Source organism: Anolis sagrei, chromosome 2 (assembly GCF_037176765.1).
Source record: "Anolis sagrei isolate rAnoSag1 chromosome 2, rAnoSag1.mat, whole genome shotgun sequence".
Lineage (NCBI taxonomy): Eukaryota > Metazoa > Chordata > Lepidosauria > Squamata > Dactyloidae > Anolis > Anolis sagrei.
In genome coordinates, this window is record NC_090022.1 from 275642736 (window position 1) to 275656105 (window position 13370).

A 13370-nucleotide genomic window follows, 5' to 3' on the forward strand; every position below is an offset into this window, starting at 1 on the left:
AGCAAGTATTCCGTGGTTTGATGAGTCAAAGCAGATTAATTTAAAAATTAATAGTGTGTGATGGGGCTTGTATGCATCCCATGTGTATAGAGTATGCATCCATCTCTTATAGATAACAAGATATATACAGATTTATTGTTTCTCAACATTAATGTGATAAAGTTCATAATTTATCCCTCCTTGGAGGGGGACTATCTAGATACCAGTTTCTAGAGGCTGTTTCAGTTTTCAAAACCGGATTTTTGTAAATGAAGTTATTTTAACAGTTCTACACATTTTTGAAGAACACAATATTTTAACACACCAGAACTGAATTTCATGAATCTAATGGTAAACAGTGCCATCTGGTGTTCATCCTTTCCATATTATAATGTGTAGAAAATTTTGACATTTAAGACTCAAATGTAAAAAGAGTTCAACCCAATGAAAGGCAATTATTTTTCTAATTACAAGAATGGAGAGATAGCCATCCTATCAGTCCACATATGATGGGAGGTTTCAGGATCTCTTGCCAATCTTGCTCTACTTAAAGCCACAATAAGAACTCGGTTTCTATTATGGACTTGTCTAATTTGCTCTCCATCCATTCAAAGAATTGAAGCGTTTTGTTAAATCCGATGTGATTGTTTGAAGGCAAAACCAGCACAACCAACCAATACCAAGATTCATTTGAACTTTGCGGTGTGAGGAAACTGGTTCCTACCTGCACTAATTGAACACCCAGTTTCACATTTACTTAACTGAGTTTCTTGGGGGAGTGGGTGTCCATTTGTTGTGCATACACCTGGGATATGTATACATGCTGGAAAAAAACAATTAAAAGTTTAAGTCTTTAATCAGGCAGGCAGCAGCATGATTCACTAGATCCTTTATACAGGTTAGGGTGATAGGGTTTTTTTTTAATCCAGCAGAGACTCCACTAAGAAAAATAGGGAGGGAGGCAACTTTGGCAATTTCTTCATGCTGTAGCCCTCACTTCTCAAAAATCTTTTTCAGAGGATTATGGCTGCTTTGGAGCACTATGAAAGGAGGTACAGAGGGATAGAGAGGGAATTCGTCAAATATTGTCTCCTTCCTTTTTTCACTGGCAGAAGCGTCTGGCCATTTACAACTCAACTGCATAAACCATCCAAGATTTCGCATTAAGGTGAGGATTCTGTTACCCTCCAGACACTGGACTGAAGGTTCCAGTGTATCTATAATGCATAGTAATAGCTAAGAATGTTGGGAATTGTAGTTCAAGCACTCTTTTTTCAAGAGGGTCAATTTTATAGATGTCTATTGATTTTATCAAATTGGATGTGGCTACTGGTAATGATCAAGGGTTTAGAAACCAAGCCCTATGAGTAACACCTTAGGGAGCTGGGTATTCTTAGCTTGGAGAAAAATAGGTTGAGAGGGGACATGACACCAATGCTTAAATATTTGAAAGGTCACACGGAAGAGGAAGCAGGCTTGTTTTCTGCTGCCCTTGCAACTAGGACAAAGAACAATGGAATCCAATTTGAAGGAAAAAAAGATTCCACTTAAAAATTAGGAAGAACTGTCTGATTGTAAGAGTTGTTTGGCAGTGCAATATGCTGTCTCGGAGTGTGGTGGAGCCTCCTTTCCTGAAGGTTTTAAACCAAGACTGGATGGCCATCTGTTGGGGATGCTTTGATTCTATGTTCCAGAATGACAGGAGGTTGGACTGGATGGCCCTTGTGGTCTCACTCCAACTCCATGATTCTAATATAAATATTTTTATTTCACAGTTGAATTTGCTTCATAGGATTGCATCTTCCTCCTGCAATGAAGTTGATATATATTGAACTGGCCAATCAAACAAGGCTTCTGGCTGAAATAGCTTTTTCTGCTTTTTGTGATTGCAAACTAATGTGAGATATACAATTGTGTAGAGTTTTATGTACATTTAATGTTCAAGTAGTACCCTTAGTTATCTCCTGCTACTTTCAAGAAAATCACAAAACTTTGTTGACTGACTTGAAGATATAGAAGATTAAAAGCAATACTGTTTTGCCACCATCTTGATCCCTGGCCATTATACAAAGGAAGAGGAGGGAATATATTGCAGTGTGCAGCTGAAAGAAGGTCTATCTAATACTGTGTTTTACTATTTTTGCAACAGTTGTGAATATACACCACACAGTTCTTATACTTAAAAATTCATTTGAATGGCAATGAAACTTCATTTACATACATAAGTTCATGATCAAAAGCAATAAACAGCTCTATCAGTGCTGCTGTGAAATTCCCAGTCTTCCCAAATAGACTTGTACCCAAACAGTGCTCAAAAATTGTTGAACTTTCAACAGTCCAGGAAATGTTTACTTCAAGCATTAGATCTTGTTCAGCGTCTTTCGATGATTCATATTACATGAAAGTTATGCATCCTTTGGTCCGTTTAAGAGCAATTTAACCAACTGAAGAAGAATTTCATCATTAAAACCTTTCACGTCATTATCTTCTATTGCTTCGTACAAGGGTTTACTCTCTGTTCCCCAGCAGATATTTTTTCTTGGGTTATTTTTATCAGCTTCAGCAGTTAAAGCCAAGGTATTCAGTTGGTAACAAAAGAAGGCGAAGTATCTTCCATCAGTAATCACAGCCTGTGATACAAAGGGCCGGGTCACATCGGCCTCACTCCAGAATCCTGGGGGACATGGGAGGAAAAAGAGATGCAGCTGAACAAAAGCACCTTCCCAGCAAAAGAAAAGCAACCAGAAGGAAAAAGCTTAGGGATGCACATTATAACAATTCAGATGAAGCTATAAAGGGATGAATATTTTGTGCTAACAGCCCAACCAGAAGAAAATGTAATTGAAACTGGTAACTCATATACACAACTTTGGCTAAATCAAATGGCATGCTACCAGAAGAATGGGGACTTTATCTTCCTTCCCTTTTACCTGAAGGATTTTCCAGCCTAGCTGAAAAGGATTTTAGGAACAGCAGGATAGGAAAGTGCTCCACCTCCACAAGGTGGGTTGAGGATCTAATTCAATTCAGCATTATATATTTACAGATTGGACAATGACCACTACCTTGACTTGTGTAAATTCTCCCCACCTTCTCATATCTTCACATTATGCAAGTGAGCCATTTTGCCTTTTTAATGTTGGGACTTGCAAAACAAGTAGCTCCTCATTGTAAACTCAAAGTAAATACAATACTGGGACCAGCACCCATGATTTCACTTACACACATCCAAAAATATGTTCTATCAAAGAATATTACAGATTCTCCAGCATAATTCTATGGCATGCTTCTCCTGAAATCTGTCATTGAATGTCCTAGCGATGGCGAAGAGATGTTTTCTCTAGGCTTTTTCTTGGTCCTCCCACATGATTCTATGGCAGTGGTTCTCAGCCTATGGGTCCCCAGATGTTTTGGTTTTCAACCCCCAGAAATCCTAACGGCTGGTAAACTGACTGGGATTTCTGGGGGTTGTAGGCCAAAACACCTGGGGATCCACAGATTGAGAACCACTGTTCTATGGTATGCTGGTAGTAATTCATTACAATACGGTTTACTATTATGTGCTATCATTTCAGATTTTAATGGTAAATCCAAGAGTGCATCTTCACAGATATGGGTGTTGTACTGAATAGTACACCTCTACTTAGTTTCCAAATATGGAAAAGTTCAGAATAATTATACAGAAAGTTTCTGATGAGCATTACCCATGAAAATGAATTTCACCACAAAAAGCACCATCTACAGCCCAGGAGACTATGCTCCCAACATTGCAATAATGTCAATTTAATATTTTTAACCACATGACTCACTTGCTACTATTAAAATTTGAATTAAGTCAAAATTTCTATCACTAATATGGATGGTGTATTGAATTTTCTTCAGTAGAGGTGCAAATCAGGAAGTATGATAGCTTTTAATTACTGACTTACCTTGGTACATTGCTTGTGCTCCAGTCCAAGCAAAAAGACTTGCAATTGCATTAGCACGGAAGGGAGTTTCAATTTGGTCAGCACAATTCTGTGCTATAAGTCTCTCTCTTTTCAGTTTTTCAGGAAGTAAATGAAATTGTGTATGTCCATAGGTGCATGGATCTGCTATCTGCGATCCTAAATCCAGTATGAGAAAAATTATTTCAGCTCCCATATAATACAGTATTTAACAGGTCTAAGAAGAGCACCAGGGCACAGACTTCTTCACTGTTTTAATCAAAATTTTATGCAATACCAACAGATAATAAAAATACTACCTGAGACATAGAAGCACTGGCATATAAAGCATATTGTTATAAATATTTCATAACTACATCTAAAGTATTTTTCTAAATGTAAAAATGTATAATTATGCTATGTCAATTTGAAATTATTGCAACAAGATAATAGTTAAACTAGACTAAACATACAGAACATTGGCAAAATCTTGAATAGGGAATTTATTTGTTATTATTTTGACATAGTAATCTTACCTATGAATATTTTGTTGTAATACTGTCTTTTGAACAATGGAAGTTTATCTGGTAAAACTTTAATAACAGGAATATCCTCAGGGGTCTCATAAGTCAGAGGCACAAACTTGAAAGGGAAAAAAAATTGAAGTCAGCAGACAATTAAAATGTTATTAGCAAAAAAAAAAAAAAAAGCCCCTGTAAATACAGAATGGACGTCATTTAGTATTTTATCTGAATTACTCTAAATTTAATGATTTCCTATTAGGTTTAAGAGAAAATAACTCCCTTGAGTGAGTGCATATTTCCCAAATTGCTCATGCTGAAATGTAGGCTCCAAAAGTCAAATAAAAATGGGGGGAAAATGAGTCACATGGAGTTTACATAACACTTTATTTAAATATGTTACAACTTCTCATTTCCTGTAGTATTCATGCTATACTATTATATCACTACAATTATTTGTCCTTCTTGTTTAATTAAAGTATCCCCGCAAAAGAAAGAACACTGTGTTATACTATTAAAATCATTTTCCTTGTTATATTCAGATATCCCCCAAAAGAAAGAATACTGTGCCAGAACTATTGGAAGTTAGAATAATAGAATAAAAGAGTTAGTGGAAACTCAATTATATTCTAATCACCAACTTCTTCATTTTGCTCCAGTCATATTTATAACCTAATTCGGTTTCTCTTTAAACCTCAACAGGGCTGAGACAGCAGAAAAATCTATTGGTTTAAGATTCAATTCACATCTCCTGAAGGCAACAGCAATTATAACTCTTGATATCTATCAATTTGGATATTGCTTGTCCAGGAAGTAAATGTTAAACCCTCAAAGTCCCAGTCCAGCCCATCAGCTCTTTTGAAAGGCTACAAAAAAGGTCCTTCTTCAATACCAGACTACAAACATTGGAGAGTCCCAAAATCTTATGGGCCTCTAGAGGCTGCATATCCATAGAAGATAACACAATTTAATTTCACTCCCACTGTGGGAGGAAACAATGTGAAGGAAACAATGGGGAGACTGGACGGGACAGGCCGACCAGTAACATTATTAAAGCTTTGGATAAAGCTGTTGTTCTTCCTTCAATTAACTCCACCCCTTCCTGCCCCCAAACTATTCAATGGATTGCTCTGCCCACATTCATACCTCTGGAAGCTGTTTCGTTATACGAATCTGACAGTTGGGTTTATCGTCAATCTGAAACCTCACCGGGTCTATTCTGCCCTTCCGATGTCCACGTGGAACCCTTGTCTCACCACGCATCCAATAGAAGTTTACATCTGGCTGGTAATCTGAAACAAGAGTACTTTTAATATTTCTGGAAGTTAGAACCATTTGTAAAAATGGTATGTGATTTAAACTATTTGTATCTGTAGTCAAGTACACATTGTTTAATAATGTATAGAACTCTGAACATGAACATGGCAATGTGGAACATCATAATAATTAACACATTGTGACAAAAGCCTGGCTATAAATGTAATGCTTTGAAAATAATTTATTTCTGATAGTTAACGTTACATCTGACATTTTTCAAAAAATCATGTCAGAAGTGAATTGAGGCAAGTCGCCTCTGGTGTGAAAGAATCAGCTGTCTTCAAAAATGTTGCCCAGGAGATGCCCGGATGTGTATAGACCAGGCAGAAAGAAGGAATAGACTTGGAGAGAGAAAAGGTGAAAACTGTAGGGAGAAATAGTAATAATTTAAGATCCATGGAAGACATCGCACTACCAGTGAAAGTCCCTAAAACAACTGAGAAACACTACTGACCTAATCAAATCACCCACAATATTGGGGATACTGCCACTTGCTCATCCTCTGATATATACCACCCTCTATCAACAATGCCCTTTAGAACTCCACAAGAGGCAAACAGGCCAGTCTCTGTGCCAAAGTGTAAATGGGCAGTATGAATGGAAATATACAAACACTAGCTGCAAGATGCTTCTCAACGGTTCTTTGGAGACAGTTATGGTACTATTATTCCACTTTAACTGCAATGGCAATCTCCTGAACTGCAATTCCAACGTGGCTGAAGAGGTTCTCTCACAAATCCCGCAACAACAAACCAGGGATGAGCTTGCAGCACTGCCTAGTTTGGAAAAAGTCAGCAATGCCATCAGCCTACAAAAAAATAACAAAGCCAGCAGATGGGATCCCTGCTGAAATCTTTAAAGTGGGTGGACCTGAGCTGACACAACAACTACCCCAGCTCATTGAAAAAGTGTTGGTGACCAAGAAAATCCCAGCAGACTTCAAGGATGCCACTATCATCACCCTTTTCAAAAAAGGGGGAAAGAACAAACTGTGTATGTTTAGCTTGAAAAAGAGAAAGCTGGTAGACATGTTTAAATATTGAAAAGGATGTTACACTGAGGAGGGGGCAAGCTTGTTTTCTGCCACTCTGGAGACTAGGACACAAAGCAATGGATTCAAATTGCAGAAAAAGAGACTCAAGCTAAATGGTAAGAACCATTCAACAGTGAATACTCTGCCTCAGAGTGGATGGCCATCTGTCAAGGGTGTTTTGATTGTGTGTTCCTTCCTGGCAGAATGGTATTGGACTGTATGGTCCTTTCCACTGTATGATTCTATAGATATTGGCATGTCAGTTAAGGTAGAATCATAGCACAGTAAGAGTGTGGTGGAGCCCTTAAGTAAGAGTGTGGTGGAGCCCTTAATGCCAGTTCTTTTTGAATGCACCACTGTTACATTCACATGTGCAGTACTGTCACATGCCATGTTTACATATTTGAAATGACGTCACATTGAGGACAGCTCGTTTTCTGCTGCTCTGGAGAAAAAGGTGCAATGGCTTCAAATGCAAAAAAAGAGATTCCCCCTAAACATTGGGAACAAATTTCCACGAAGATAAGAGCTGTTTGACAATTAATATGCTGCCCTCGAACGTGCGGCTATCTCCTACTTTGGAGGCTTTTAAGCAAAGGCTGGGTGGCCATCTATTGGGAATGCTTTGATTTTTAAGCAATGATGGTCTCTGCTCAAAAACCAGATGGCCCTTGTGGTCTTTCCTAACTTTAGGATTCTTGTTAGATCACATTAACCCATTTAACTACCTTGGCCATACAATCTATGCACACATTTGTGAACCTTCGTGTTGTTTTGATCATTAATTCGGATGTTTGCATTTTTGTTTGTTGGAATCCGCTCAGAGTCCCCCATGTCCATTCCAACAAACAAAAAGGCTAATATTCGATGCCTCAATAACAGTAAATACAAATATAAAAACCTAAGATAACCACACATAAAGAGCAACTTAAGCATAATGATAATTTAAATAAACCATCAATTGAAAATTAGAATTAACATAGAACTTAAATATCAAATATCCAAATTAATATATCAAAACAACACAAAGGATCAGAGACATGTGCATTGATTGTATGGCCAAAGTTGTTAAATGGGCTAATATGATCTAAAAAGGCCCGAGTGCATTTATACTATTCAATAAGCAGTCCGATAGTAGCTTTGCTTCATCTAATTCTCTTCCTCTCCATATGCTTGTAAGCAAAGATAGGTTATCCGCTGTTTTTGAAGGAGAGAAGGGAGGGGGCCAGCTTTATTGCTTAACTCTTGATAACTCTTACAAGAGTGAATTCACCGTTAGGGGATAGATATATCCCCCCCCCTCCACATCTATTTATTTACCCGATTTATACACTGCCTTTCTCTATACTAAGGGAGACTCAAGACGCCTTACATATGGCAATTATCTAATGCCTTAAACACATACAAGCATTAAGCTTAACAACAACTGAATTGAAATTATTATTAAACATTTTAAAATTACATTCAATATTAAAATCATGCCATCCAAAATCGTAGTCTAAGGCCATTCCATAAGGAAGACTGAGCGAAGGAAGATAGACGCTTTTGAACTGTGCTGCTGGAGGAAAACTCTGAGAGTGCCTTGGACCACAAGAATGGCTGGGGTGGGCTTTTTGGTTGCTGTCTCCAGGGCTTGTTTTTCAAAGTGTTCCATGTAGAAGTTAGCTATGACCGGGGCTGAGAGGGCTCCCCATAGCTACTCCATCTTTCTGTTCGTAGAATTCATTGTCCCACTGAAAGTAACTGGTGGTGAGGCAATGGTGAAACAGAGCCATGATGTCTTCTGGGAACCTCTGGTTGATGAGTGCCATGGTGTCTGCTACCGGGACCATGGTAAATAGAGATACCACATAGAAGCTGATCAGTTTGTCGTTGGTATTTAGCTGTTTCACTATTGCCTCAGGCACATCTTAACACTTCTCAACAAAAGATTTTCCCAGGCTTAGGCAGGCCTTCAAATGCTAATGAAGGTGGTCAGTTGAAACATTCACATTCAAACTCAAAAATTACAGCAGAAAAACAACAGAGGGGAAACAAACAGGCACATGAAATCACCCTCAACAAAAGATTCCCCCCAGGCGCTACCAAGCCATTGAATGCAAATCAAGGTGATCAGCTAAAACATCCACAGCTAGCCCCAGCAAACAAAAGTCCTTTGTCTCACCCTGGTCATGCCACAGATATATAAACCAATTTTTCCTAGTTCCAACAGACCTCATTACCTCTGAGGATGCTTGCCATAGATGCAGGCGAAACGTCAGGAGAAAAATTGCCTCCAGAACATGGCCATATAGCCCGGAAAAATCTACAACAACCCATTCACACCTAGCTCTAGCAGAGAAGAGGGCTCTGTCCTGGGCCCAGTCCTGTTCAACATCTTTATTAATGACTTAGATGAAGGGTTAGAAGGCAGGATCACCAAGTTTGCAGACGACACCAAATTGGGAGGGAGAGCCAATACTCCAGAGGACAGGAGCAGAATTCAAAACGATCTTGACAGATTAGAGAGATGGGCCAAAACTAACAAAATAAAGTTCAACAGTGACAAATGCAAGATACTCCACTTTGGCAGGAAAAATGAAATGCAAAGATACAGAATGGGGGACGCCTGGCTCGAGAGCAGTACGTGTGAAAAAGATCTTGGAGTCCTTATGGACAACAAGTTAAACATGAGCCAACAATGTGATGTGGCGGCAAAAAAAGCCAATGGGATTTTGGCCTGCATCAATAGGAACATAGTGTCTAGATCTAGGGAAGTAATGCTACCCCTCTATTCTGTTTTGGTTAGACCACATCTGGAATATTGTGTCCAATTCTGGGCACCACAATTCAAGAGAGATATTGACAAGCTGGAATGTGTCCAGAGGAGAGCGACTAAAATGATAAAAGGTCTGGAGAACAAGCCCTATGAGGAGCGGCTTAAGGAGCTGGGCATGTTTAGCCTGAAGAAGAGAAGGCTGAGAGGGGATATGATAGCCATGTATAAATATGTGAGAGGAAGCCACAGGGAGGAGGGAGCAAGCTTGTTTTCTGCTTCCCTGGAGACTAGGACACGGAACAATGGCTTCAAACTACAAGAGAGGAGATTCCATCTGAACAGGAGGAACAACTTCCTGACTGTGAGAGCCGTTCAGCAGTGGAACTCTCTGCCCCGGAGTGTGGTGGAGGCTCCTTCTTTGGAAGCTTTTAAACAGAGGCTGGATGGCCATCTGTCAGGGGTGATTTGAATGCAATATTCCTGCTTCTTGGCAGGGGGTTGGACTGGATGGCCCATGAGGTCTCTTCCAACTTTTTGATTCTATAAGAGCTCTTTGCCCCACCCCAGCCATTCCACAGATATATAAACCCATTGTCCTAATTCCAACAGACCTCACTACCTCTGAGAATGCTTGCTATAGATGCAGGCAAAACGTCAGGAGAAATGCCTCTAGAACATTATTTATTTATTTATTTATTTCATTTGCTTATACCCCGCCCTTCTCACCCCGGGGGGGGGGGGGGCCTCAGGGCGGCTTACAGAGGAGGCACAATTAAATGCCTAAAACAATTGACAGTAATACAAAATACAAAAAAGCAGTTCAACAGTTAGAATTAAAACATCAGTGCATAATAAAATATTAAGACAATCTCATGCTCGGGTTCAGAGTCCATATATCCACTCCATTCCATTTGTCCTTGTCTGTCGTCAGATCCTTAATTTAACTGCCAGCGTGTCAAAAGGCTTGATCCCAAACCCAGGTCTTCAGTTTTTTCCTGAATGCCAGGAGGGAGGTCACCGATCTAATCTCCCCGGGGAGTGAGTTCCACAGGTGGGGGGCCACCACTGAGAAGACCCTGCTCCTCGTTCCCGCCAACCTCACTTGTGAGAGTGGCGGGGTCGAGAGCAGGGCCTCCCCAGAAGATCTTAAGCTTCGAGGTGGGATGTAGAGGGAGATCCGTTCGGACAAATACACTGGGCCGGAACCGTATAGGGTTTTGTAGGTCAAAACCAGCACTTTGAATTGTGCTCGGAATTGGATCGGCAGCCAGTGGAGCTGGCACAACAGGGGGGTGGTATGCTCCCTGTACGCTGCTCCGGTGAGCAATCTGGCTGCTTCTCGCTGGACTAGTTGGAAGTTTCCAAGCAGTCTTCAAAGGCAACCCCACGTAGAGTGCGTTGCAGTAATCCAACCGGGATGTGACAAGAGCGTGGACCATCGTGGCCAGATCAGACTTCCCAAGGGCAGCTGGCACACAAGTTTTAATTGTGCGAAAGCTCTCCCGGCCACCGCTGAGACCTGGGCTTCCAGGCTCAGCTATGAGTCCAGGATCACTCCCAAGCTACGAACCTGCGTCTTCAGGGGGAGTGTAACCCCGTCTAACACAGGCTGTAACCCTATACCCTGTTCGGCCTTGCGACTGACCAGTAGGCCCTATAGCCCTATAACATGGCCCTATAGCCCGAAAAAACCCACAAGAACCTAGTGATTCCAGCCATGAAAGCCTTCGACAATACATTATTATTATTATTATTATTATTATTATTATTTCTTCTCCTTTTCCCTTTCAACTTTCCCCTTTCCTTTCCTTCTCTCCCGTCAGTTGAGGGCTTGGAGAGTCTGCTGTATGGCTCCCGCTCTCTTTCACACAGAGAAAGTCGAAGCCCCAAAGACGCACCGATAGCGGAGCCGACCTCGAGGGCGGGGTGGCGGGCGGCGAGGTGGGCAGCAAGGGCGGGCACCAGGTGGCGGAGGAAGGGCGCCGGGCCCCGCTCGTTCCTGCGGAAGAGCTCGGGCCTGGGCTTCCGCTGGTAATAATACTCCTGGAGCAGGACGTCGCAGGCGAGGGAGCGCAGCTGGGCCAGGTCGGGCTCTCCCTCGGCGGCCTCGCCTCCTCGCACGGCCTCGGGCAGCCCCGGCACGAAGGCGGTCTTGGTGAAGCTCTGGTACCAGCGGTCGGCGTGGAGGGCCCAGGTCTGCGGGTAGACCACGTACTTCATCCGCTGCCGCTTCCCATAGAGGCGCAGCTTCTCCTGGGCCGAGGGCGCGTCGTGGATCTCCTGGTAGTAGCGCTGGCGCCGCCGCAGCTTGGCCGCCTGGCTCTTGGCCGTCAGGGAAGCCACCACCGGCGGGTACAAGGAGGAGGAGGAGGCTGAGGCCTCGCCGTGAAGCGCTCGCCGGAGCTTGGCATCGCCCAGCAACCGCCGGCTCCTGTAGGCCGCCATCTTGACCGCTCCGACCGGAAAAGGAAATAGGCCGCGTCCGGGTGCGGCGAGGATTGCCATTGGCCGCGGGCGCCCACGTGACTCTCCAGAACCTCCTCCTACAGGAAACGTCAAGCCTTGAACGTCGGCCCACAGTGGAGGCTTCTGCGCATGCTCGTTAAGCTCTGTTGCTCGCACGTGTTCTTAAGCCAACATAGAGAAGCCAAAAGAAAGCATTGAAAGCAGTGATGATTATTAGCAAAGGTGGCACTTTCAGATTTTTTTTTGTGGACTTCCACACAGCCCCATTACCCAAAATATAAAGGCGGATAAGGCACAATCTGAGTCCACACAGCCATATAATCCAGTTCAGTGCGGATTTTATACAGGACCATAAATTTATTTATTATTATTTATTTCACAGTTTTCTATACCGAGCTTCTCAACCTCATTGAGGGACTCAGCCTGGTTTCCAGCCATAAAAAACATATACACTCATTAAAATATCATATATCACAATTACAAAAACAACTTTAAAAACACTATATATAAAACTACAGTGGCCAGTCGTCCTATTAAGATGGATCTACATCGACTTCCATCCAGGGTCCTATGGTGTTGTCTCCTGGAGGTAAAGGTTGTCCCCTGACATTAAGTCCAGTCATGTCTGACTCTGGGGTGTGGTGCTCATCTCCATTTCTAAGCCGAAGAGCCAGCGTTGTCCGTAGACACCTCCAAGGTCATGTGGCCGGCTTGACTGCATGAAGCGCCGTTACCTTACCACTGGAGCGGTACCTATTGATCTACTCACATTTGCATGTTTTCGAACTGCTAGGTTGGCAGAAGCTAGGGCTGACAGCGGAAGCTCACGCCGCTCCCCGGAATCGAACCTGCGACCTTTCGATCAGCAAGCTCAGCAGCTCAGTGCTTTAACCCACTGTGCCACCGGGGGCTCCAAAAAACCAACATAGAGAAGCCAAAAGAAAGCAGTGAAAGCAGTGATGATTATTAGCAAAGGTGGCACTTTAGGATTTTTTTTTTGGTGGACTTTCTCTTTCTCGGGGTCCTTCCACACAGCCCTATAACCCAGAATATAAAGGCGGATAAAGCACAATCTGAGTCCACACAGCCATATAATCCAGTTCAATGCGGATTTTATACAGGGCCATAAAAAGGCAAAGGTTGTCCCCTGACATTAAGTCCAGTCATGTCTGATTCTGGGGTGTGGTGCTCATCTCCATTTCTTTTGTTGGAAATGAATTTTATTATTTTTTATATAGATTACAACGAAAGAGTGAGAACAATAAAGCATAGGAAAGTGAAGAAAAAAAGAGAAAATACAAAAAAGTATACTAAAATCCCAAATAACCCCTAAAAAAAACTCTACAAAAATACACAAAAAAAGAAAAACA

General features: G+C 41.9%; 1 protein-coding gene across 1 annotated transcript; it reads right to left on the minus strand.

Annotated features, from left to right (window-relative positions):
* Positions 1-2087: 2087 nt before the first annotated feature.
* Positions 2088-12017, minus strand: MRPS30 (mitochondrial ribosomal protein S30). Its single transcript, XM_060761465.2, has 5 exons — positions 11433-12017; positions 5573-5718; positions 4442-4547; positions 3909-4085; positions 2088-2653 (listed from the first exon to the last, which is right to left on the minus strand). Exons 1-5 carry the CDS (start codon positions 11977-11979, stop codon positions 2385-2387), a joined length of 1245 nt encoding a protein of 414 aa, XP_060617448.2. The 5' UTR covers positions 11980-12017; the 3' UTR covers positions 2088-2384.
* Positions 12018-13370: the final 1353 nt, after the last annotated feature.

Coding starts and splice junctions, on each gene's coding strand:
- MRPS30 (XM_060761465.2), bottom strand. CDS start 11,979: ATGGCGGCCTACAGGAGCCGGCGGTTGCTGGGCGATGCCAAGCTCCGG. Junction 5,719..11,432: donor CGAGGTCGGCTCCGCTATCG/GTGCGTCTTTGG, acceptor CTCTTGTTTCAG/ATTACCAGCCAGATGTAAAC. Junction 2,654..3,908: donor AGCACAAGCAATGTACCAAG/GTAAGTCAGTAA, acceptor CATGTCCCCCAG/GATTCTGGAGTGAGGCCGAT.